This window comes from Lepidochelys kempii, chromosome 17, assembly GCF_965140265.1.
Source record: "Lepidochelys kempii isolate rLepKem1 chromosome 17, rLepKem1.hap2, whole genome shotgun sequence".
NCBI lineage: Eukaryota > Metazoa > Chordata > Testudines > Cheloniidae > Lepidochelys > Lepidochelys kempii.
The window spans coordinates 16,570,314-16,594,404 of record NC_133272.1 but is presented as its reverse complement, the minus strand read 5'-3'; the positions used below and the strand labels follow the sequence as shown (position 1 = coordinate 16,594,404).

The 24,091-nt window shown below is 45.4% G+C and overlaps 1 protein-coding gene across 2 annotated transcripts in view; it reads left to right on the top strand.

The window, feature by feature from the left end:
* CLIP2 (CAP-Gly domain containing linker protein 2) overlaps positions 1-24,091 on the top strand; it is a 122,302-nt gene that overhangs the window by 59,102 nt on the left and 39,109 nt on the right. For both annotated transcript variants that reach the window (XM_073315254.1, XM_073315253.1), the window contains exon 4: positions 17,989-18,113. In XM_073315254.1, coding sequence (XP_073171355.1) covers positions 17,989-18,113 — 125 coding nt within the window. The remainder of the gene's footprint in view (positions 1-17,988; positions 18,114-24,091) is intronic.

Sequence of the window (24,091 nt, the reverse complement as noted above, 5' to 3'; positions counted from 1 at the left end):
AGGATCGCTGGTCACCAGCTACTCCCCGTAGGCAGGCCAAATGGATTCTCCAGCTGTTTATTTTTGTTCTGTGTGTCTACAATTGAAAATCCAACGTCTTTAAATCTAAAAAATTTAGACAGTTGGGCTGTCAAGGTTCCTTCCCCACTCTGAACTCTAGGGTACAGATGTGGGGACCTGCATGAAAGACCCCCTAAGCTTATTCTTACCAGCTTAGGTTAAAAGCTGCCATCACCAAAGTGTTACACAAAGAATAGGGGAAGTGCCCACTTGGAAACGTCTCCCCCCCAAAATATCCTCCCAAGCCCTAAACCCCTTTTCCTGGGGAAGGCTTGATAAAAATCCTCACCAATTTGCATAGGTGAACACAGACCCAAACTCTTGGATCTTAAGAACAATGAAAAAGCAATCAGGTTCTTAAAAGAAGAATTTTAATTAAAGAAAAAGTAAAAGAATCACCTCTGTAAAATCAGGATGGTAAATACCTTACAGGGTAATCAGATTCAAAACACAGAGAATCCCTCTAGGTAAAACCTTAAGTTACAAAAAGACACAAAAACAGAAATATACATTCCATTCAGCACAACTTATTTTATCAACCATTTAAACAAAACAGAATCTAACGCATATCTAACTAGATTGCTTATTAGCCCTTTACAGGAGTTCTGACCTGCATTCCTGCTCTGGTCCCGGCAAAAGCAACACACAGACAGAGAGAACCTTTGTTTCTCCCCGCACCCCCCAGCTTTGAAAGTATCTTGTCTCCTCATTGGTCATTTTGGTCAGATGCCAGCGAGGTTATCTTAGCTTCTAAACCCTTTACAGGTGAAAGGGTTTTCCCTCTGCCCAGGAGGGATTTAAAGGTGTTTACCCTACCTTTATATTTATGACATGGGCTAAAAGTGATAGTTTGTTGTTCTAGGCTAAACCAGTTGCATCATGGTAATGAGCACTGTGCTTTAATAGATGCCTAAAGGGGGAAGAGTAAAATGAAGTATTGCTAAGTAAATCACAATTCAAGTGAGTTTGAATGCTATGGTTCATTTTAACTTTGGAGACAGGTCTTATTTGTTTCCTTGGGTGGTGGGGAGGGGAAACCATGATACCAAACATTTACCATGATACCAACGTTTACCATGATACCAAACATTCGGAAGAATTAGGCAAGGGAGCACAAAATCTTTTGTGACTGTATCCCCTTGCAACGGTACTAGAATAAAAAGTTAAAGGTAATTTTAACAGACAAAGATGACAGGTTCCAAAGTGGTTGGTCTGGGTAAGTCCTAGGCAATCTCTTCACCATTTTACAGTTTCCGCTACTACTTTTGAGCTGTCTGGTTTTTCTACCTTTTGGCACCTGGTTGCTATGGTGATGGTTGCACTAGAAAAGCTAGATAGACAGATCTGCCTGGGCAATAGTGCAGTAGCATCCAACATTTTCAGTTCCCCACTAAGCTGGTGTAGACCATTTTGGAATCTGGAAAAACTGACTGCAGGATTTAGCTAGGAACAATGCTCCCCAAGTGCCTAGCGAGTAGAGGCTAAACATCTTTCTAAGTCCATGTTAATTTCTGACCTGAAAAAGCTTGTCTGCAGAAGAGCTGGGTGAGCTATTCATAGCAAACGATTTATTAGATAAACAGAGCCCTCTTTGCTGTGTACGAATCATCTGCCAGCAGTCATTGTATTTCTTAATTGGTTCATCATTCACAATGACAAGCTGATGTTCTATGCAAACATAGCTCAGCCTATAGGTTGCTTGTGGACTACTCACTGCAGCTACGGGCTTTGACTACTGGCTGTTCATGTTAAGTGCTCACCTAAGTCGTTCAGCATTATTTATGCTTCCCAAGTGGCTGGTGAAATTTTTATGGATCAGAGGAGAAGCTATTGAGGAAGGAACAGTCCTGCACTGGATTTATAAAAAGGCGCCGGGGGAAGGGGCGGGAGGGAGACTGGAGTAAGTCACCATGGCTGCCTAAGTCCCCAGTTCAGAACAGCCCTGGTGCACAAGTCCATTCCTATTCCGTACAGCACAGAAGCATGTGTGTCTCATTAACTTCATGTGCTTAAGTGCTGTCCTACATAGGCCCTTGCTCAGGAAAGTATGCCTAATACCGCTGGGTCTACTCTCGAAACTTTGCCAGTGTTTATGTCTGTTGGGGGGTGATTTTTTTTTTTAGATGTTTTTACACCAGCAAACACCCTAGTGGAAGCGCAGTTATGCCAGCCTAAAAGTACTTTTGCCAGAATAGCTTATTTTGCTCTGGGGATCAGTATCCGTTCTTTGACAAAAGTATTTGTCTATTTGACAAACATACTGGTGTAAGCTGCAGTTACACTAGGTGGGTTTGCTGGCATAGATCTACTAGTAGTTTTCTCATGTAGACCTGGCCTAACTCATTTTCAAGTTGGCCACGTGAACACTGGCACAAATACAGTTTTGCACAAGTATTCAGAAGACTTCAGCTGTCTGTGATCAGTCTTCTGGGTTGAGAACAATTCCCTTGTAACTGAGCTGCAAATGCCACTGAAGTAAATTTGCAGATTTTTATCCAACCAAATCTCTGCTCATACTTTTTTTTTTTAACACAACATTCACCTGCCTTTCTTTTCTGCCCTTTCTCTTACAGTTCAGACCTTGTCAGAAAAGGCTTCTTTAACCAGTCACCTTAGTTCTCATTCTCTCTCCTTCTGCACCACTGTCTTATTTTAACATCATTTGAACATGTTTGAAAAGAATTTCACAATGTCTTTGTGTTTTGGTTGCTTCAGTATCCACTTGATTTGCTTTCCCTTGAGTTGATCTCTTTCTGTCTTGTATTTATTCTCTCAAATACTTGCCATAAAGACCTGGCTGTTGATCCCAAGAGGTTTTGCAATTCATCTTCCCAAACTAGTTCTTCTGAGGCCTGCATACTGCCCTCCATCCATATTAACATCAGTGGAAGCTCCCTGACGCTCATCAGGAGCAAAGTATGGTCCTTAATCTTAGCAATTGGTAACGGAATAGCCTTGGTAAATCATCTAGGCTATGCTCCTGTTGTCTCCCCAGTACCTGCTAGAGAACTGGGAATTTGCAGAAACTCCAGTTTAGTGAGTGTATCATAGGCTGTTTGGCTAGGGCTGCTGTTGTAGGAGTTCCCTTCCAGTACTCAGCAGGTCCCCCTCATTAGACCAGGACTGACAATGCAAACTCATCAAGTGTTTTGAGCAGTCCAGAGACGCCCCTGTCTAATGGGTCACTCCATGTGAAACCACGCTGACATCTTTCCCCGGCTGCAGAAGCTGCTGTTCCCCCACCCCCTGAGAACTTTTGGCAGAATTCTCCCGTAGAACTTGGTGTAGTCACAAATCACGATGGCCTGGCCCTGCTGTCTGAGTAGGAGTAGGAGACGCAGTGAGCAGGGTGCATGGCTCTGGCTCACTGCTGTCTGCACCTGCTCAATCAACGACTTTGTGTTTTTTAAAAAAAATACAGGTGGGGGGTTTGCGGTATTTATTTATTTTTTGAGAGACTAGAGACTGAATTCCCCGGGACCCTGGTGCTCAGTGCATGTCTGCTCAGGTCACCGTGCCGGCAATTGTTTTACTCTCTGCAGTCGAACTAACGCAGCAACTCCTCTGATGGCAGCATTTGGGAGAGTTCATCCCAACTTGAGAACTATTCGGTTTGTGTTCAGTGGTCTCAGAGAGCAGAAACCTCCCCTAAGCCGTCTGCTAGGGATAACGTCCTGCTTTGGGAAGTCCCCAGCAGGCACTGAGCCAGTGGACCCAGTTCCTTTGCCTCTCTCCCCACAGCCTCTCGGAGACGGTAGCCTGCTGGTATGAATGAGAGAGCAGCTCCCAGTCCGTGCCAAGGCTGGGGTTGGGGCAGCGAATCGTGGAGCTGTAAAAGGCTCCCTGAAAGGCCGTGCACGGGCACATCTAAACCAAAGCTGGGCGCAGCAGAGAATCTGCCCCAAGGATTTTAAGATGTGTTGCAGCCAAATGTTAAGCGACTGTCACTGTAAATATGCTTTCAAAACTAGAAATAGGCTCAGATACCAGAAAATCGCTGGCCTATCCAGTCACTTTTTTTTTCATTTAAAAAGTTCATTATTTAAAATAGTTTAAAAAAAAAAAACTTAATCGGGGAGAAAACATAATGGTGGATGCTCGAATCCAAAGCGTGGGAAACGTAACGCTGATGCTGTTGTGATCCCAAACGTAAAGACAAGAGGAAGCTGACTTTTAAAAGCAGCGCAAGAAACGGCATTTAAATCCCGCTAACGTTGTGGTGGAAAACGGCCGCTCAGGAAATTCAGTGTTGCGATTGACTTGCCCTCCTTAATTCACACCATATGTGTCTGCCTCTCCTTTCCTCCCTCCCCCCTTGCGAATGAATGATGCGGTGTGTTTTTTCCTGTTCTTGTGGCAATCGTAGCTGAAGGGAGGGAAAAAGCTCCCACCTTAAAGGGGCACCGTGAGGTTGCTGAGTCAAAGAGAAAAGGCTTCTAGACAGTGGCCCATAGGGAAAAATTTACCTTCATGAGTTTTATCCTTTTTGATCCTTCCCCCCCGCCCCTGCAATCCCCAAAAACGAACGGTTCCCATTGTGGAACTAAAATACAGTCCAGAGAATTTTTTAAATTACTTTCAGACCAACAGATCATATAAAGTAGGTTTTAAAAAAACAACCCTTGATCTACATCAACTGTGTTCTTTCTAAACTCTGGACAGTGGTATATAGTGCAGACTTTTATTGTTTGGTTACCCTGTCCTTCTCATTCATGCCAGTCTTGCTTCATTCACCTCTTATAGCCTACCTGGAAGCTCTTTGGCGTAGCCTCTGTCATGTACTGTATTTGTACAGCACCTAGCACGATGGGGCTCCTCCTGGTTGAGGCCTCTAGGTGATGATGGAATATAAATGATTAATAACAACTATCACCCACCTACTCCCAAGATCAAAGGAGAAATACTCTGAGATTTTTTGGGAGGGGGTTTCAGTGAAGCTATTATCCTAAAAAGCAGAAGCTGTAGAATAAACATGTCCTGTGATTAGTCTTATGCAGACTCTGTATTCCAGTGGCTCCTACAGGACTGAATTAGGATTGAGCTCCCTGCTGCGCTAGGTGCTGTATAGACACACAGGCCTAGAAAGAAATGATCTCTGAATTGCTTGCAGTTTAGGCTGAGATGCAAGAGAGAAATGACAGGAGGGGAGGGTGAGGATAAACAGCACTGAGATCATGGGGTTATATGGTCCAATGATGTATGCTTGATTCAGCAGGTATCTCTGCTGTAGCAGAGTGCGAAATGTAACTAATTATGTTTTTGATTGAAACATGAAAAGGAATCATAATTGGAAATAAGCATTCTGAATAAACCTGCATGCCTCGACTGCTGTAAGTAAATTTCTGGTCATTCGTTCTACAGATTAATACTACTTACATGACTTTATTTCCCATGTCTATGCTTTTCTGGAGGATGCTATGGATCTTGTCATTTGGGAAGTGGCTGTGGGCAGCTGGACTCCATGGAAGGCTTTTCAAGTAGAGGACAGTATGTATTTTGTGTAAATGCTCTGTCAACAGAGCCGGGGAAGGTGGTGGAGGGCGCTCTGTCGGATTGACACCTCGCAGCTGTAAGTTCTAAAACTCTGCATATGCTCCTAGAGTTCTGTTTTTCTCCCTCTGGCTTTTCTTTAACTTCATTGGAAGTCGTTTGTGTCCCAAAGCCGTTTTCTCTCTTCAGTGACTTTATGTTCATCTGTGACTATATTCAAAAACCCCTTCGGACACACTTCAGGAGCTGGGCAAAGGGTTGGCATGGAGTTTTCCATAAGGAAAATGAGATCATATTCGCCTTTGGCGGTTGCAAACCATGTGTTTCCCGCAGATATAAGAATGACATTAATGTTCTAAAGCCAACGTTGTAGAACTCTTCTCCTGCTGTCCTGTAAATTATTGCTGAGCAGTTAACACTTACTTTAGCTAGACCAGAGCTTCCCAAATTATTGTCTGTGGAGCACTTAGGGTATGCCTACACTGCAGTTAGACACCTGTAGCTGACTTGAGCTCATTGGACTTGGGCTAAGGGGCTGTTTAATTGAGGTGTAAATGTTTGGGCTCAGGCTGCAGCCCAAGCTCTGGGATCCCCTGTCAGGGTCCTTCAGCCCAGGCTCCAACCTGAGCCCAAATGTCTACATTACAATTAAACAGCCCCTTAGCCTGAGCTCCATGAGCCTGAATCAGCTGATACAGGCCACCCATGAGTTTTTAATTGCAGTGTAGACATACTGTAACTGGTGGTCATCAGAGAAGAATTGGCTTCTCGCATTGTGCTGGCTATACCCCATTTTCCAGTGGAGAGAAACAGAACAGACAGGAGTGGGGAGAGGAAGTGAAGAGCTAGAGCAGACAGACAACTCCTTTAAAAATCGTTAAGAATACATGAAATTCTCTCGCTGTCCCATGTATGCAATTGGTGTAGCTGCCGCAGGAAAATGATGTGACTGCAAATGCGGGGGGAGATCTATTAAGATGCAGTCACTGCTTTGGAAAAGTTTGGGGATCCTGGAATTTGATATCCAAGTACAGGGAAAGGATGGTGTGGTGATCAAGGCAGTGGACTGGCAGTCAGGAGAATTGCTTCTAGGCCTGGTTCTACCACAGACAACTTTGGTGGCCTTGGGGAAGTCACTTAAGTTAACACTTTAAAAAATGGCAGCTGATTTTTGGGTGCCCCACTCAAGATGCCTTGGGCTTGACCTCTTGTAGGTGCTAAGCACTCTCATTGGCTGCGGATGCTCACTACCCCTGCATATCAGGTCCACAGTTTCTCAAGCTGTGCCCCCAGAATGAGCTAATCTTTGTCTGATGGGTGAAGCATAGTGGATTGTTAGAACATCTCAAGGTCGCCCTTTCTTTGCAAAGAAGTCCTGACTCTCCGCTATGTTACATTTGGCTTTAGTGGAGTCACACTAGTGTGAAACCAGAGTAATGTAGTGCAGACGTGGGGCCTGCGACATGTGGTCATTAAAGATTTCATGACAAGTTTTTAGGAGAAAAGAGTTAACTCAGGTGTCTTGGCCACATTTCCAGTTTCTTTGTGCCTATGAAGAAAATCTCCCCTGTGTTTTTCATTTGGAGAAATTAATTTGGAGGAGCGTGGGGGAATTAAAATTTGTGTTACTTTGCTGACACATGAGGGTGTTCCACTCCAGAAAAGGCTGTTTTTTCAGTCATGGGGCAAGTGACTGTTCCCTATGTCTGTCTAGTAAATAAATAAGGGGGGAAAAGCACTCCATAGAGGTATTATTACCTTTAATCTTCCTCCCGAACCCTAACCGGGAGCGTGCTCTTTATTTAGCACTGAAATATGGAACCATAAATACAGAGCTGGGGTTGTACAAAGCAGCACCTAATGGAAAACTTCTTGACGCTGCAAATAAGTGGATGAGCAACTGATCTAATATATTATCGTGGGGCATCCCCCTGTATCCTGATTCTATAGGTACAAAAATCTATGCTTTAGCTAGAATTTACTGTAGATGAAAAATGTTAGATAATGTAATCAGCCTTAGTGCCAAGAAGGTGAAAGTATAAAATGAGAGAGAGAATAAGCTGAGCTGGACATCTACGCCTGGTGGGAACAGACTCTGTCTTCACCCCTTTGAGAAGTATTTTTAATTAGATTCTTCTCTCTGATGCGCATTGCAAATTCTTTCTTTCTGTCTGCTGTCTATGCAACCCCTAGCTCCTGGCAAACTACAGAGGCGTCTCAGGAATAAACTAATCAAATTCATTTGATTCTTTTTTCTTTTTTTTTTTAAAGATATAAACTCAATCTGGCAGCCTGAAGCTGAAATGGGCCTTTTACCATCCGAGTCTAAATAATTCGAATTAATAGCTCACACGTAACAAGAACTACAACCTAAACCTCTCCAATTGAGCAGTGACATTGCCACTTTCTCTGCTGCCATATGTTGGCCTTGAATGACTTAGCAGCACCTGAGCCCATTGGAGTTCAGCTGCAGGAAAACGGTAGTGGATATTATTCAATGGCAAATTCTGCCATTCTCTTTCGTAGCCAGTCGGCCAAGTTCATCCAAATTGCCGTGGTGCTCCAATATAAGGTTTTGCAGGAGGGCAGTAAGGAAGTCCCTTTCCTGGGTTTGTATCAGTCTCGGAAGGGAGACACCTCACGTTCTTTGCTTCCACCGAGGTACTTAGTGCTTTCAGACAAGATATAATTAATATTTCATCACCTTCTTGCAAATCTGTCCAGGGGAGAGCAACAATCTGTCTTGGCTGGCGAATGTAACAGTGTGGTCGGCTCTAAGACCCTCTATAGATATGTGGGCAGCTTCTGCTGAGTCACCTTAAAATCCCTGCTGTCAGACTTGAGGTAACTATTGCATAGCTCCAATCACAGTATAACTGGGTGGGTGCCTCTCGTTGGAACAGAAGGAAGTAGGAAAGAAGAGGTGGTCCTGGAGGGGATTGTAGGGACAGCTGAACTCAGGGAAGTAGCTTAGGTTGAGGTCGGTGTCAGTTTTCAGCAGCCAATAAGACCAAACCTCAGGTGGGGGGTGAACTCAGACCCCAACTAGGGCCTCTGCTCTCTGAGCATGAAGTAGGCATCCAGCCTGCTCAGAGCATGTGATGGTGTGGATGGAAATGCATGTTGGGGAGGCTCTGTAGGAGCCCCCCTAGTCCTTAATGGATACCTGCTCTAATGGTTAAAGCATGGGATGTGTAAGGATTGGCAGGACTTGAACCTGGGCCTGCAGGGCTATCAGGCAACAATGCAGATTCCTAACTAGCTGCCAAAACTGCCCTGCTTCTCTGTTCCTGAACTCCCCGTGTTGACCTTGGCTCAGACTTGGATTCTGACTCCCAATCAACCCCTGGAACCATAACATGGACCCTGATATGGTACTGATCCTCAGTCTGATTCCTGACTGTCTCCTTCTCTGACCCTTGGCTTAGCTCCTGACTCTGACTCCGGCTTGACCCTCATCTTGACTCTTGACCATGATATTGGCTCTGACCCCTGGCTGCGCTTCTGGAATCCCAAGCTCCTGCCACTATTCTGCCTACCTTTGCCCAGGATCCTGACAGAACAGAGATTCAAGACATCTGCGTTCTGTCCCTGGCTCTGCCACTGACTTATGTGGCCTTGGGCAAGTCACTTAGCCACTCTCTGGCTCAGGTTCCCCATTTTAAAAGGAGCGTGATAATACTGTGAGGCTTAACTCATACGTCTTTGAGGCAAGGAATTCCTGAAGTGGAAGGTACCATAGAAGCACCAAGTGTTATATTATCAATATACTGGCAAAGGGAGTAGGAGCTACACTGAAGGAGCGAGACCGAGAATATTGCTTCTAATTCTGCATGAATAAAATCCTTTAATTTTTGGTCACCTCAGCCCGACTGATTCACTTGAACCCTTTGAACCTTGGTAATAATTATAGTTGCCCTGAGGGTACTCAAGTAAACTCCTCTCCATTCCCACTTCTCTTCTTCCCTCTTTTCTCATACTGTCTGGCCCAAAGCAGACTCTCTCCCCCACCCCTCCCCCCCGCCCCCCACCATGGGGTTTAAAGGAAAACAGCTCGCTAGCCCAGTGTAGACGAGGTGTAACAATTCTGAAAGTCCTTTAGGGCACGTCTACACCGCAACTGGGAGTGAGCCTTGCCGCCCGGGTTGACAGCCAGGCACTAGCTTCACCGGAGCTAGCAGTGTGGACGTTATGGCACGCACGGAGGTTGGAGCCAGGGGGTCAAGTGGGCTTGTACTCGGGTGGCCGCCTGTGCTGCAACATCCACCCTGCTATTTTTAGGACGCTTGTGTGTGTGTGTCTGTCCCTTGGCTGGGCAGTGAGCTCCCGGCTGCAGTGTAGACATATCCCTAGAAACAATCTTCCACATGGACGGCCTTGTCTACCCAGAGCGTCAAGTTGAGCATATCCACGCCAATATCCGAAGCAATATAAGGTTTGGCCTTGTGACCCTACCAGAGTGGCCTGCACTGATTCAGGTGGGCTGGCTGTCATCTGGGACAGCTATCATCATCTTGAGTTGCCTAACGGAGATCGTCTCCTTGCTCCCTATGGAAATTTCCTTCCCTCCCCCCAAATGCCACACATGTGGTTCCCCTCTTTCTGGCCACACCCCTGTCCCACATTACCATGAAAGGAGGTGGTGGTGGGCTCTCTCAGCTGGTGCACTAGTGAGGTTGGTCAGCTGAGGGGACTGTCAGCTCTGACCCCCGTCAAAGATGCATAACTGCCAGAGTTGATGGCACCCTAGTTGTGCCAGTCTGTTGCGCCTACAATGGCCTACAAGCGTCTGAATGATAATGAGTTGGACTCAGGGCTTAACCCTATAAATTATCAGATTAACTCCACCAGTTGTTGTCTGGCACATGATCTGCTGTGGCCGATCTATGCGTGAACAATAGGCAAGTTCCACTGCCTGAGAGACACTTACAATTGATTGGTCTTTCTAATGTAGACCAGGCCCTAGTTGTTACAGAACTAGTGGTCTGAAGCCTATATGTTGTGTGGCCCAAAAACAAAGCATCTCCTAGCCCTGGCTGGATTATGGAGGTCCCTGGATAACAGACAAGGACAGGCAGCCTCTTTGGATGCTGAATATTGTATGATTGGGGTTTACAGGGTCATGGCTATTGACAGAATCCCAGACAAGACAGGAGAGACAGGAAAACCCCACCCCTTAGGTCTTTTAGTCTAGTGCAGTGGTTCTCAAGCAGGGGTCCGGGGCCCCCTGGGGGGCTGCGAGCAGGTTTCAGGGTGTCTGCCAAAATAAACCAGAGAGGAGGGCTGGCGTTAGACTCGTCGGGGCCCAGGACAGAAAGCCGAAGCCTGAGCCCCACCGCCTGGGGCTGAAGCTGAATCCTGGGCAATTTAGCTTCGCGAGGACTCCTGAGCAACTTAGCTTCACAGGGCTTCCTGTGGTTTGGGGCTCTGGGCATTTGCCCTGCTTGCTACCCCCTAATGCCGGCCCTGGCTTTTAATCTACTAGATATGCAGAAAAACAGTTGTTGTGTCACAGGTGGGCCGTAGAGTTTTTATAGCATGTGGGGTGGCCTCAGAAAGAAAAAGAATGAGAACCCCTGATCTAGTGGTCCTTCTGTGGTCCCAAATGTGGCTTTCTTGCTGTTGTCACAGAGAAGTAAAAGGAAATAACAATCCCAAACCAACCTTCCTGCCCTCATTTCACATCAGCCCTTTGGAGGCCTTCTCTGTGTGCATGCATGCCCTCATAAGCATTCATTGAGCTGGCATGCTGGCAAATACTAGTGTTCTGCTTGCAATATATATATCATTAAAGAGGAGTTGTAAGTGGCCTTCAGCAGATAGGACTGTGTTATTAACATGGACAGCCTTTATAAAAGAGACAGCCTTCTAAGGAGAAACAGTAATTCTAGGGTTTCCTCTCACATTGGATCCTGAAAGGATTATTTTCTCATTGCTGCTTTAGAGATGTGTGCAAATATCTCTTGCATCAGCTGCATTAATGGAACTTGTATCTCTGCAAATCTAGCTGCCCTGGGGTGATGGGTGGAGACTCCTGACTCAGGTTTCAGTAAAAAATCTTTACAGCTTCATTAGGGAAAATTTTCTCTGTCCTGTATTTCTGGTCCTGTACATTCCTTTGACCCTCACTTCCCTATTGGCTTGGATGGTGACCTGACTTTCGGACAACACTTGACTTGATACAAATTTTTGTTTTTTAAACAAACTATTCATGGCACCTACATCACCACATGAGAAGAGACCCATATTGCACCTTAAAACCATGCTGTGCTACTCTGCAGTGAGTGACTAATGACCTTGTGCCAAACTGGCACATTGCCAGTTGGGCTCTTTTTTTCTTTGTGTGTCTGTCTCCCTGTTTCTGAAGATCATGTTTTCTCTCTTTCCCATGCATTCTGTAGCATCTGGAACAAAACTCCCCAGGCACTGGCCAAAAAAATGCCCTCCGTAATTTAATGCTTGTGTAACACAGTTCCCCACCATGAATGCTCAGCACTTCTGGTGACTGGGATCTTCAGCACCAAAGTTCAGGCTTCTACCACTTGAGCTACAGAAGTAACTCTGCTGGCTGTTAGTTGTAGTAGACTCCTTATCCTCTGTGTGGATGACCCACTAATGGAAGAAGTGTGACACAGTCAGCATGTTCCAATGGTAGTCATGTACAATGATAATCATTCCTACTTCAGCCTTCCAAATGACAGCAGTGCTTTGCAGCCTTGAAGAGTGCTCAGGGTTACTGTAGAGGGAGTGAGTCAGGATTGGTAAAGTAGCCACCAAAATGTTTTAATCAGGCAGTGCAATCTCCCTTCGTTGGCTTCCATCAGTGATGGTACTGTCTGTCAGTTTAGAGAGGGCTGCTGAGAGCAGGGCCTGTAGCCGTAGGGCGAATGGAGCGGATGTAAGGGGAGAAATGGTGAAGAAGAGTGAAAATCAGAGAAAAGAGCAAATGAAGACTAGAGAGAGGAGGCTGGAAACAGGCATGACTCATGGTTCTGTAGCTGCCAGGTTGAAACAGTGTCTAGTCCTAATCAGCCAAAGTTGTTTAAACAATATGTTACAAACTCTAATGAGGATGGTGGGATGGTGTCTGGAAGGATAAAGATCATTGACTTTTCAGCCTTGGGATACTGATTTGACTCCATTTTTGTCCTTTACATTACATGTTTTATGCCTTCCTTATCGAAAGTGACACAGTAGGTGTCTTTGGCTTCACACATTTTCCTTCGCTCTGCTGTCTCTCAGAATGAGATGCAAGATTGATCTACTCCTCTGGCTTCACTTCGTCATAGGATTTGAGCTAATGCTTTCTCCTGAAGTGCTTAGAGAATGTCAGGATTGGGAAAATACTGGCCAGTGAATGACTTTTAAGCAGATCTAGAGGGTGAGTCTGGAGTCAAACTTCCCCCAGTTTACAGGTGTTTGGATCAGAGGCAGTTTTAGTTCATCCCGATGATGCCCCTTTCTTGGGTCTGAGTGGGATGGGTGAAACGGTTTGTCCTAGATGTTTTGCCTGAGCTAAAAGGCCTGGAGGACAAGAACTGGTTAAAAAAAAATTAAAAATCATAGCTGTTTCTTTTGCAGGGTTCAAATCAGACCCCCCCCCTTTTTTGCAAAAAATAATAACAACTAGTGATTTTTATTGAAACAATAATCCAAGTTTCTCGTTTACTGAAAATCCATTTTCTTTTTGGTAATATTTTTTATGATCATCTCAATTTAAAATTTTCATTAAAAATTTTGGAACATGACCAAGCGGGGTTGTTTGTTTGTTTTTTTGTGGGAAATTTTTTATTTTCTAAAAAGGCCATAATTAATGTGGTTTTTTTTGTTGTTTTTAAATTTGCAGCAAACTATATGGAGGATTTACTCTATGAGCACAGTCCCTGAGTTGGGGTGGGTGGTAGTGTTTGCTTTGACTTTGTTTCCTAGAGTAACCAGGCCTTAAGCTAACAGGGAATACTGGGTGTCTCTCCAGATTGGCAATGCTGCTACACATCCTTGCTCTTGGTTGCCAGTTCAAATCCCATCCAGCTCAGGTAGTCCTTCCCATTCATGGCTCTGTGTGTATGTAATGTTTCCAATACAAATGACACTAATTTAGCACCTAAGGAATGAACTATGCACTCCTTTCAGAATAGACATGCTGAAATGGGGGGCAGTATGGTGTAGGGATTTATTCTTCAGAGTGATTAGTCCAGCACATTTCACCCAATCTATGGAGTTGCAATTACTGCCCGAGTCCCATGGTGCAGCAATGCACAGGTGTTAGAGATGAATAAAAACATGCTTTGGAGACAGGAACTGCAGCTCGGGAGGGCACTGTCCAGCTTCTGGTTTCATAAGGAGGAAAATCACAAATATGGTTTCCTTAGGTTTCATGCCCCTAGTGACCTTGGCAACACCAACAGCCTGTAGCTGTCCTCCAGACTTTAGTCTGCTGATAGTGGCCAAAGTAGCAATGCTAAATCCAGGTCAGACTTAGCTGTTTCCCATCTATAGGTTGTGGAGTACTTTATGAAAGCAGACATGTACTGAAGAGGAAATTGAGACACCATGAACTGAAGTGACTTGCTCATGGATACAGGCCAGGCCAGTAGCAGAGCTGGGAAAAGAACCCAGGAGTCCTGCGTACGTCTCTCATGCCCTATCCATCGGATCTCTCTGGCTGCCTCCATACAATTGCTGCTGCCTTTGTTTCCCCAGGCAGCCCTACTACTCTCATTCCAAAGTGATAAAGCTGTGAGCTCATTTGAGTGCTTGATGGAAATGAATACCTACGTTTTGATTAAACCGTTCAGCTCATGGGCTGATGCAACCTGCCAGCTGGCTTTTAAAAAAAAAATACTTATTTTAGCAGCATTAGCAGATTATCAGGGTTGACTAAATCTGCATGTCTGAGTCAGATGAATTTCCTGGATTCACCACACACACATTCCTGTATGCCTGCCAGGGGATGGGACGTTCAACAATTGGTTCTAATGCTATCATGCAAATATGACAGGCTCGACTACTCATTATTGATTTATAAATGTGTTCCCCAGTCCCTTCGGGGCTGGGGGAAGTGCTGCTTGTCATGGGACAGTAGGGTTGCCAGCCCTCCAGGATTGTCCTGGAGTCTCCAGGAATTCAAGATTAATCTTTAATTAAAGATTATCATGTGATGAAACCTTCACAAGTAGGTCCAACCAGAACTGGCAACTCTATGGGATAGTTGTGTCTATGCTTGCTTAGGGGATAAGATAATCCTGAATGATGTATGTTGTATGGAATATATCAGGATAGCTAAGAGAAGAATTGAAACTTGCTTTAGGGGAAAACTCCATATTGTTGTCACTGTTAAGTGGAGACAAAAATGTTACCAGTTATTACTCTTTTGGTTAGTGGAGTTGACGTTTTTAATAGAGATAGTTATACTAGTAAATGTCCTTATGTGGATACAGTTTTACCAGTTATAAGATGTCTTATACCAACAGAGTTATTCCCCTTCCCAAATAGGAATAGCTATGCTGGTATAAATCACCTTTACACCAATATAACTGTGTCCACACACAGGGTTGTGCTGCTTTAACCATCTACGTATTGCTAAAGCAGTGTGACTTTCTAGTGTAGACAAGCCAAGAGGAGGAATAAGACTTTAGTGTACCACTGGTTTCAGAGTAGCAGCCGTGTTAGTCTGTATTCGCAAAAAGAAAAGGAGTACTTGTGGCACCTTAGAGACTAACAAATTTATTTGAGCATATCTGAGCCACAAGTACTCCTTTTCTTTTAGCGTAGCGCTGTGAGAACCAAGGACTAATCAGGGGGAGCTGATCAGACTTTTAAGTTGACCATCTGGTATCCACTCCAGGCCCACATAGCTTGTAGAAAGAAATGTGACTTTGTGTATCTTTATAAACTTCATTAAAAGCAAGGAAACATATAACCTAAAGCTAAGCTAGTATTAATATTAAACTCCAGTTATGAATACAGCTGTCAACTCAAGGTCAGATTAACAAATTAGTCTTGATGTTGGATTAGAATTAAATCTTCAAATTAATACCATAAATAATCAATCCTTATAAATTCTAAGATGAAGGTGAATGTCCATTTGATTATAAATCTTAACTAAAGAATTCTGCTAATGTCAGTCAAATACATAACTTGAATGGTTAAATACATTTAATACTGAAACTGAATTACTATCTAAAGTCTGGACCACAAACTCAGAGCCAATTCTAAAGCTTTCTTGTTAGACTTCAGTTCTTGTGTGGTGGCTAACCCTTTCCTCCTAGTCCCTGCAGAGATATAATACAGACTTTAATAAACACTCTTATTAAGAAGTTTGATAACTCTTCTTTACCAGAAATTACAGCACGCAATCTCAAGCTTCTCAAGTTGTTTAAACATAGAATGCATTCTGAATAATTTTATGAGACCATACCTAAGGTCTGTTTAAACCTGGGGAACATGGACACGGCCACACTTTCAATTTCACCCCTAAAAATAAAAAGGGTGGGATGTCTTCCAGTGAATGAAAATAGAACATTTGAGATAATAGCAGTGTTGCAAACTCTTCAGCACTTGCAGTCATCTGCTCTCATAGTGTCGGGGCTGAATCTGCAGTCAAGTAGCCTGATGATGATGATCCACTGACGCAGTGCTATGTGCTAGTGGGCCTGCTTTGGGTACAGGGAAAGACTGATCAGAGGCCAGTGGCCTATTTGTTGATGTTGTGACTTTGTCTCTCCAAGGTGATCAGTCTTGGAGATTCAGGAAGGTCAGTCTTCCCTCAAGTGGCTTGGGGACCCAAACGGCGAGGATTCTTGGCTTTCCCCTTGATTTTTATAGTTTGCAATCTTGACTTTCTCAGCCTTGATGCGCTTCCTTCCGGGATCTTTGGACAAATCAGAGATGAGACCTACCTTGGAGCCTTGCAGCCTCATCCAATCAGGATCAAATTAATTCGTCCTTAATTAGTGTCGCTGTGGAAAAATCCTGCTTAAATCAGCAATTCAAAAAATATTCACTGTTTTGCCTACCACAGAGCCCGTAAGTCTGTAACCATCCTTCTCCCCCTCAAAAAATCTGCATGTTTGAGGAAGCTGGCATTGTCTTACAGGGTGAAAGGGCTGAGGATAACTTTATGTCACCAGTTTACAGAAAGTTCAATATAAAAATAACTAATTGGAAAAACCCCAGCAACAAAACCAGTCACTTGATGTTCATTTGTTAGCAAAATTTTAAAAATTCAAACTTCATAGTTTCATCATGTCCCATTTCTTATTCCTCTTGGAAACAAGGCACCTGCAGTAACCTTTCTATTTTGGAACTGAATTATTGGTCAAACAGCTTCCCAGATGAAAACTGCTATCTAAGAGCTAGGTAGTGGTATTATTATTTCATTATTACCTTCTGAAAGCTACTTTAAAGCTTTAATCATGAGGAAACCTATTTGCAATATAAAACTTTATAAGGTTTATAGGTCCGTATAAGCTATTCTCCTCAGAACGCAGATAACTCAGCAAACCTGTTGTAGCTTCTAATGTTAAGAAAGATACCAGCTGGTGTTGTGTTGCTGTTCAGTCACACACGCATTTTTATTCGTGGTGTGCAAAACATGTAGAGTGTCACACTGCTTCCTACCTGGCCTGGACTATGCAGGTGGGTAATTGTGCCTCCTTTTTTCTTTGGTGTTGGTTTCTTTCTGAGGCCTGGTCTCAAGCTTTGCAGGCATAGCTGTGTCAGTTAGGGGTATGATTTATTATATTTATTTTGCTGAAATACCCCAAAGCCCTAGTGTAGATACAGTTACACGGGCAAAAAAGGTCCTTTTTCTGGGATAGTTTCCACTCAGGAAACTCGTATAAGCTATACTGGCAGTAGAACTTTTATGCCAGTATAAACTGCATCTCCACTAAGAGGGTTTGATGGTGCAGTTACCCTGGTAAACCTTTTACGTGTAGGCAAGGCCTAAGAATAAAATATGTGCAGTGCTGGACCAATGGTCCGTCATACCTGGCATCCTGCCTCTGTTGTTGCTCAGTATCAGCCATTTCAGAGGGAGGCCAAAAACCCAACCCAACCACTTGTGATCCAGGCAGCTCATTGTGTATGAGGGCAGAAAGCCCCTTCATGAAGTCTACCACAATTAGCTGACCTGCTGAAACATGAGATTTGATTACCTCTGCCTTAGCATCTTCTTCCCAGGAGATGGGGAGTGAGGAAAATTTTTGTCTGTCCTCAGTTCTCGGAAGAACTCCTTCATTGCTGGAGGATGCCTGGAATGGAGAGTGTCTGAACTGGATCCACGTGTTCTAACTGTGACACAAGAGGGCTATGCTGCAAACTTTTTTTTCTTGCGCATCCCATTCCTTATCCTCCCAGTCTCCCCACCCTGTGTGTCCTCACTTTAGTGCTGGTGCTTCTGCTTCTAACCTCCAGCGTTTTGATAACCAACAGGTTGGCGGGACGAAAACAGGAGTTGTGCGCTATGTGGGAGAGACAGATTTTGCCAAAGGAGAATGGTGTGGAGTGGAACTTGATGAACCTCTAGGGAAGAATGATGGGGCAGTCGCTGGTACAAGGTACTGTATACACTGTCTGTGCTCCAACTTGGGGTCTGAAAGGATGCCCGACACCTACCAATATAATGTGGAGTCCAAAAGCTAGCTGCTTAGGGTGGTCAAAGGAGGCAGAGCTAGAACTTATGCTATGAATTTAAGCAGGGGACGTCTAGGCTGTATATTGTGGGGGGAAATATTCTGATGGCGAGGTCTTTAGACTGGGAAGTAGTTTCCCCAGGGAAGTGGTAGAAGTCCCCTCATTGGAGTATTTTTAAACTTTTAAAAAGTTTTTAGAGAAAAGTTTGTTTGTTTGTTTTAAAGAAGACATCAGTTGTTGGGTTTTTTCTCACTTCTGGTTTCTCTGATTCTCTGATTTTATTAAGACCACTCACCATCAGACGTTTCCTTCATAAATCCTTCACTTTCCCTTGTCTATGTATAATTCCCTAGTCTATGTATAATTCACCCTTTCCGCTTTCTACATAGTAAGGACATGAGATCGTCTCAGCATGCTGGACATCTCTTCTTTCTGGAGGTGAGGCTTTCAATGAGCCCTGAATGAACAGTTAATTACGTTATTGCTCCAGGCTTGTAGTGATTCTTAAGCATGACATCTGTTTGCAGACAGAACTTACAACCCCTGAATCCATTCAGTGCCTTCTACAACAGTGTAATTTTTATCAGGCATCTGTCTGCTGGTGAAGGGCAAAGTTGTGAAAGTCAAACGGATCAGTTTGGCACTGGATATCAGAAAGGCAGTGTGCTCTTGCAAACTATCTCCAACTTCTGGGTCTGCGAAACTGGGCAGAGGAGCTGATGAAACTTCTTGCTGCAAACTATGACCCAAAACCTCAGATCTTGAGTTACCCTGAACTTTGGGGAAGTTTTGGATCTGAGTTCTGCAACTTATGCTTGACTCGTGTGGAAATACAGTCCGAACAGACTCTCCAGATGCTTCAGCAGGTCCATTCATGGGAATAGTGGTAGGGAAAGTTCTCAATCCTTTTAAACCTGATAAAGGTTGGATCAATGTTTTGGTGAGTTCTCCCAGTCTCTGAAATGGTTCATTGATCCCTGGTCTTCACTCTAATTTTTCAGGTGTTGTGCAAAGTCCTATAAATCTTTGCATAGCCCTGATCTCTCGATTTAGGACTATAAATAAGTGACCAAAGGCAGTCTGATTTTGGTTAGTAAATAAGGTCCATGGGCTAGCAACAGTACCATGAAACATTATTACTGCTTCAGGGCTTCCTCAGGAAACCCAGCTATGGCAGAGGCTAGTGTAACATCAAAAATAGCATGGAACTGCCAATTACTCAATAGGTCCTGGTTTCTGCAGCATTTCTGCCAGCCTGGGTGTCTGCTGGCCACGCGTCTTTATTTGAAATAGGAATGGCTATGTATTGTCCCATGCCAGCATGAAGGCATCACAATAAACCAGCAAATGCCTAGAAGCGGAGAGTCCCTGGGGCCCAGCAGCGTCCCGGGGTGAAGGAGAGAAAGGAAGGGATGATGCTGTAGGATAAGCTATGGAATGAATCCAGCCAGGTTCCTGCTCTCCATCACTCAGCCATAAAGTAGCTGCAGGTTTCTATCTTCAGAACGGCCCAAAGTAACTTGTTTTCTGTGTGACACAGAAGGTAGGGGAGGGCTGTATTGAGCGTAGGGCTCCAGGGTTCTGCTACTGAGATCCAGTTCTGCCTCTGGCACCACTTCCCATGAGAAACTTGGTTCTGCATCCAGCTTCCTGCTCGTTGTCAGGTTGGCCTTGCTCTGAGCAGGAATTCACCTTTCTGCTCTAACGCCATCATGCTGGGATCAGGGGTGGTTCAGGTAAGTAGGAGGCCCCCGGCAAAGCCTGTCACCGAGCTCTCCTGGCCGCAGGACTTCCTCCCTCGTCACTTGCCCCAAACCCTGTGCCACGCTGTCAGATGTGGTGAATAGCTCACAGGAGTAACTTAAGGGGCTAATGGGTAGAGTTTTTCAGTTTAAACAGGAGGAGGGAGGGGGAAATCTGTACTGTGCTGTAATATAGGGGCAGGTCTCAAGGGACTCAAGCGAACCAGATCACTGGTAGCCCCGATCACTGTAGCCCCGATCACTGGCACATCAGCATCAAACCTCTGGCTAACAGTTCAACCGGCACCCACTGGAGTGGGTCTCCCTTCCTCCCGTGTTCTGAATGCAGGTTTGGCAGCGTTATCTCAATTGACCCTTCTAGCCCAAGCCAACCTCTGCTTTTCTGTATGTCACAATCCTCTATGGTTGAGCTGTTAAAGCCGCCAAGAGCTGTGAGATGCTCAATGAAGCCTTTGGAGGAAAGCCGTCTTGCTAAAACACACACCTTTTGTTTTGCTGCTGGAGCACAAAGGATCCCCTGAGCCAGCACTCGGCACCTGCCAGACTCCCTGTCCCCAACATTGACCTGCCATGGTGTTGTTTTTAATGCACCGTGCTTGTCCCAGCAAAATCCCAAAGTCCTGGGACACAAGCAGGGGAGAAGAACTCATGCTTTGGCTTAGCTAACTGTTGCCATCTAGTGACTGAGACTCTCATCCTCGTTTGTTTTTCAGGCCATTGCTGGGTGAATTTCTGTTGGTCTTTGGGTGACACGTTAGCACGGGCGCTGATCGTACATGTGACAGCACCTCATAGCGGTCTCCAAAGAAGGCCATTGTCCCTGGGGAGCTGGAGATGGTAGACTGGCAGGGGGTGGAGATGAAGGAGTGGTGCCGCCATCTTTTGAAATCTGCTGCTGCTGGAAGAGCAAAACCTGAGAGAGTGGCACTCTGGGGAGCTGGGAAAAAACAGTGGAAATGCCTGGGGGTGCTGTAGGAGTGCGCAAAGGGTGCTTGGTGCCTGGCACTTGGCTCTGGCTGCCTCACCTGAGAGACAAAGCCGTGGTGGCAGTTGTTAAACGTTCCGAATGGGATGATTCTGGCACAGCTCCAAGTGCTGCAGGGTCAGGGATGAAACTCCAGGCCTGTCCCTGGTGGCGTGACGGGGTGGTGCTGGTTAGCCGGGGGAAGGGCAGGGCCGGTGCACCGGGGTGGAGCACAGAGTTTAAAGTTGTCGTCCCCTGGCGAAGGGCACTATCCATCCCACCCCCTGCCCTGCACTGGGGACGAATGCTGCGCAGGGCTACTGGGCGCGTGCGCAGGGCTACTGGGCACGTACCCAATATTCGCAAAGCAATTCCCAGACGGAAGCTGCCGCACAAGGGCCCAGCATGTAGCGTGTGCGGCACCATGGAAGGGCAGAGTATTGCTACACTGTGCCTGCCTCTCTTCTGTCTTACACCAGGCTTCGCACTGGTGTAACCCACTGACCTGACGGGAACTGCTTGTGATTTGTACTGGTATATCTGAGAGATGAGTCTGGCCCATTATTTTCCCATCCGGGAAGCAACTTGACAGTCCATTAATTCACCAGCGTTTGTATTTGTCTTTATCTGCTTCTCTTTTCCACCCTCACTGTTCTGTGACCCTCAGTTACCTTTACTCACACTCTTATTTCCATTAGCAATTTTCATAGTCTCCATTTCTTCCCCTTTTTCCCGGTGCACACTCTTTCATTAATGAGGACTAAGAGCCTACTTGTGCTGCCAGTAAAGGGAGTTACTCCTTAGGCTCAAGTGGCAGAGATCTCTGTTTTGGATGCCAAAAGCCCTAGGTTCAAGTCACTTCATCTTTCTGTGCCTCAGTTTCCCCATCTGTAAAAGGAGGATTATGTTACTACCTCCTTGTGAAGTCCTCTGAGATCTACTGGGGGAAAGTACTATGTAAGAGCTGGGTATTATTTTTACTAATGACCTGTGAAGAAAGATGGCGTTCCAGCTACAACCCCTTACAAGTCAGACATCCTTTAATAGTGACTTGCGGTCACTACCAGTCTGGACCGAAACAAAGCTAGCAGACTAGCGATGGTGGGCTCTGTAGTCTATTACCAGTCCTCCCATGCATAGCTTATTGTAACAGTGTGATGCTGAGCAGGGCTTTGGCTAGTTTGCAGAAGCCACGTTGCTTTTCCAGCTTGTTTCCCCAATCTGCAGTAAGGTTAGCAAGCAGTGATCTTTTCCAAGGCCCAGGGCCTGCATGGCAGCCAGCAGAAGGGATGAGAAGTGGGTTGTTTTTGAAGTTGTTTTGAAAAGATTGGGCTTGAACAGATGCTTGCAAATGAATCATTTTCTCCTCTGGATGGAGAACAGGCTGTTCTACGGCCTCCCATATACATGGAATCAGCCTGTGACAGACACACATGCTGCTGCCAACGTTTACAAGCCAGTTCACAAACAGAAGGCGATTTTGGAACCACTGCTCACATCTGGAGAATGCCGACGTCGTGTGTCAGTAAAGCTAATACTTGGTTAATATTAGTATCCATATTGGTCTTGTGTATTAATTGTTAATCATTATTCATTAGTCACTATTTTATGTACAGGTGGGATAGGTTTTACTCCACCATTTCCTGCAAGTGGTTCATTTTCAGCATTAGGAGACGACTCCCAAGTCGGACTGTATCGTCTCCCTTGGCTACCACACTGACACCAGAGGATGTGACACACACAGGCTTTCTGGTTTCAGTTGCTGAACTGCAACAGATCAGTGACAGCTTAACCATGGCTTGAGCAGATCAACCTGTGCTCCAAAAAGGCCCCAAGTTTCTGGCAATGTGGGTTTCTGGCACTCATGTGCGGAATGGGGCTCCCAAGTGAGACTTGCCTTCATCTCTTGCCAGCAGCAGGATCAGCACAGGGTCCTGCTTCCAGACTTGAAGTAACATGGTTTGAGCATTGGCCTGCTAAACCTAGGGTTGTGAGTTCAATCCTTGAGGGGGCCATTTAGGGATCTGGGGCAAAAATTGGGGATTGGTCCTGCTTTGAGCAGGGGATTGGACTAGATGACCTCCTGAGGTCCCTTCCAACCCTGATATTCTATGATTTCTATTCTAACTGCAGAAATGGAATTGCACCTGAACGTGCCCATCCCCTTGTCTCCCTTGTGGCTCTTGTTTTGGTATTTTCCTTCTTCATTTGTCTGCATCAAAATCATCTTCTTGTCTTCTCTTTTCCTTTATCTTCCTGCTCTGTCTTCCTTGCCTCCAGTAGCCCCACCTGGAGAGTCAGTGATGAGACAGAGACAGCCCTTTCTGCTGGAGTTTTCAATCCTGGTGTTTTGATTGGGAAGTATAATAGGGCAGTTGCTTCCTGAGCCATCCCCTCTGGCCAGAGTTCCTTAGCAGCAGCCTCCCTCCTGTTCTCCCTTTTCGGGGCCCCCTTACAGAATCCCCACAGCCTTTCTTGTCAATCCTACCGTCCTCCACGCAGGGCTGGTTTAGTGCCCGCAACCAGTCAAGCCCATCCTGGGACTCCAGAGGTTGGCGCTTAGCTTCCTCCCACCAGCTGTACCTCTGCAATGCTGCCTCGTTCTAACCCAAGCCAAAGAGTACCTGGAGGGATGCCCATGGTCTCCTGGTGCTTATACGTGTGGAGTCTTGGCACTGCCCTGGCTGACAGAGCTAAGAGTGCAGGAAGCTTTGGATTGATTTGTGGAGTCATCTCAGTGGACAGGAGTTGGGTTTGAAGCAGGGGGCAAGGGAAATTATTTTGTAGGCCCAGCCCAATATGCTCCCATTTGCTGTGAACTGAAAGCAAGTAGTTTTCTGTTCTGTGTTTGATCAATTCTGAATAGGCAGGTGCGAGGCATCTGGAGCAGGGGGAAGGAGAGCCGGTGCCTTTCTCTGATGACAACATGGGTAGAGGGAGTTTTTGACACACACATCTGGGATCCTGCACAAGTCACCCTGCTCTTGGGTATATACTGCAGGAAGGTCACCTCTATCTCGTTCTTAAAAAAATGTCCTATCTTCTCCTCCTTCTGCCTCCCCATATGGCAAACCTCTATCATCACCTAACAGTGCTGAACTTGGAGTGATGTACCAGGCAGAAAAGAGAGCTGTGGATGGTGTCACATTAACCAAGTCCACAGCACTCATCTTTC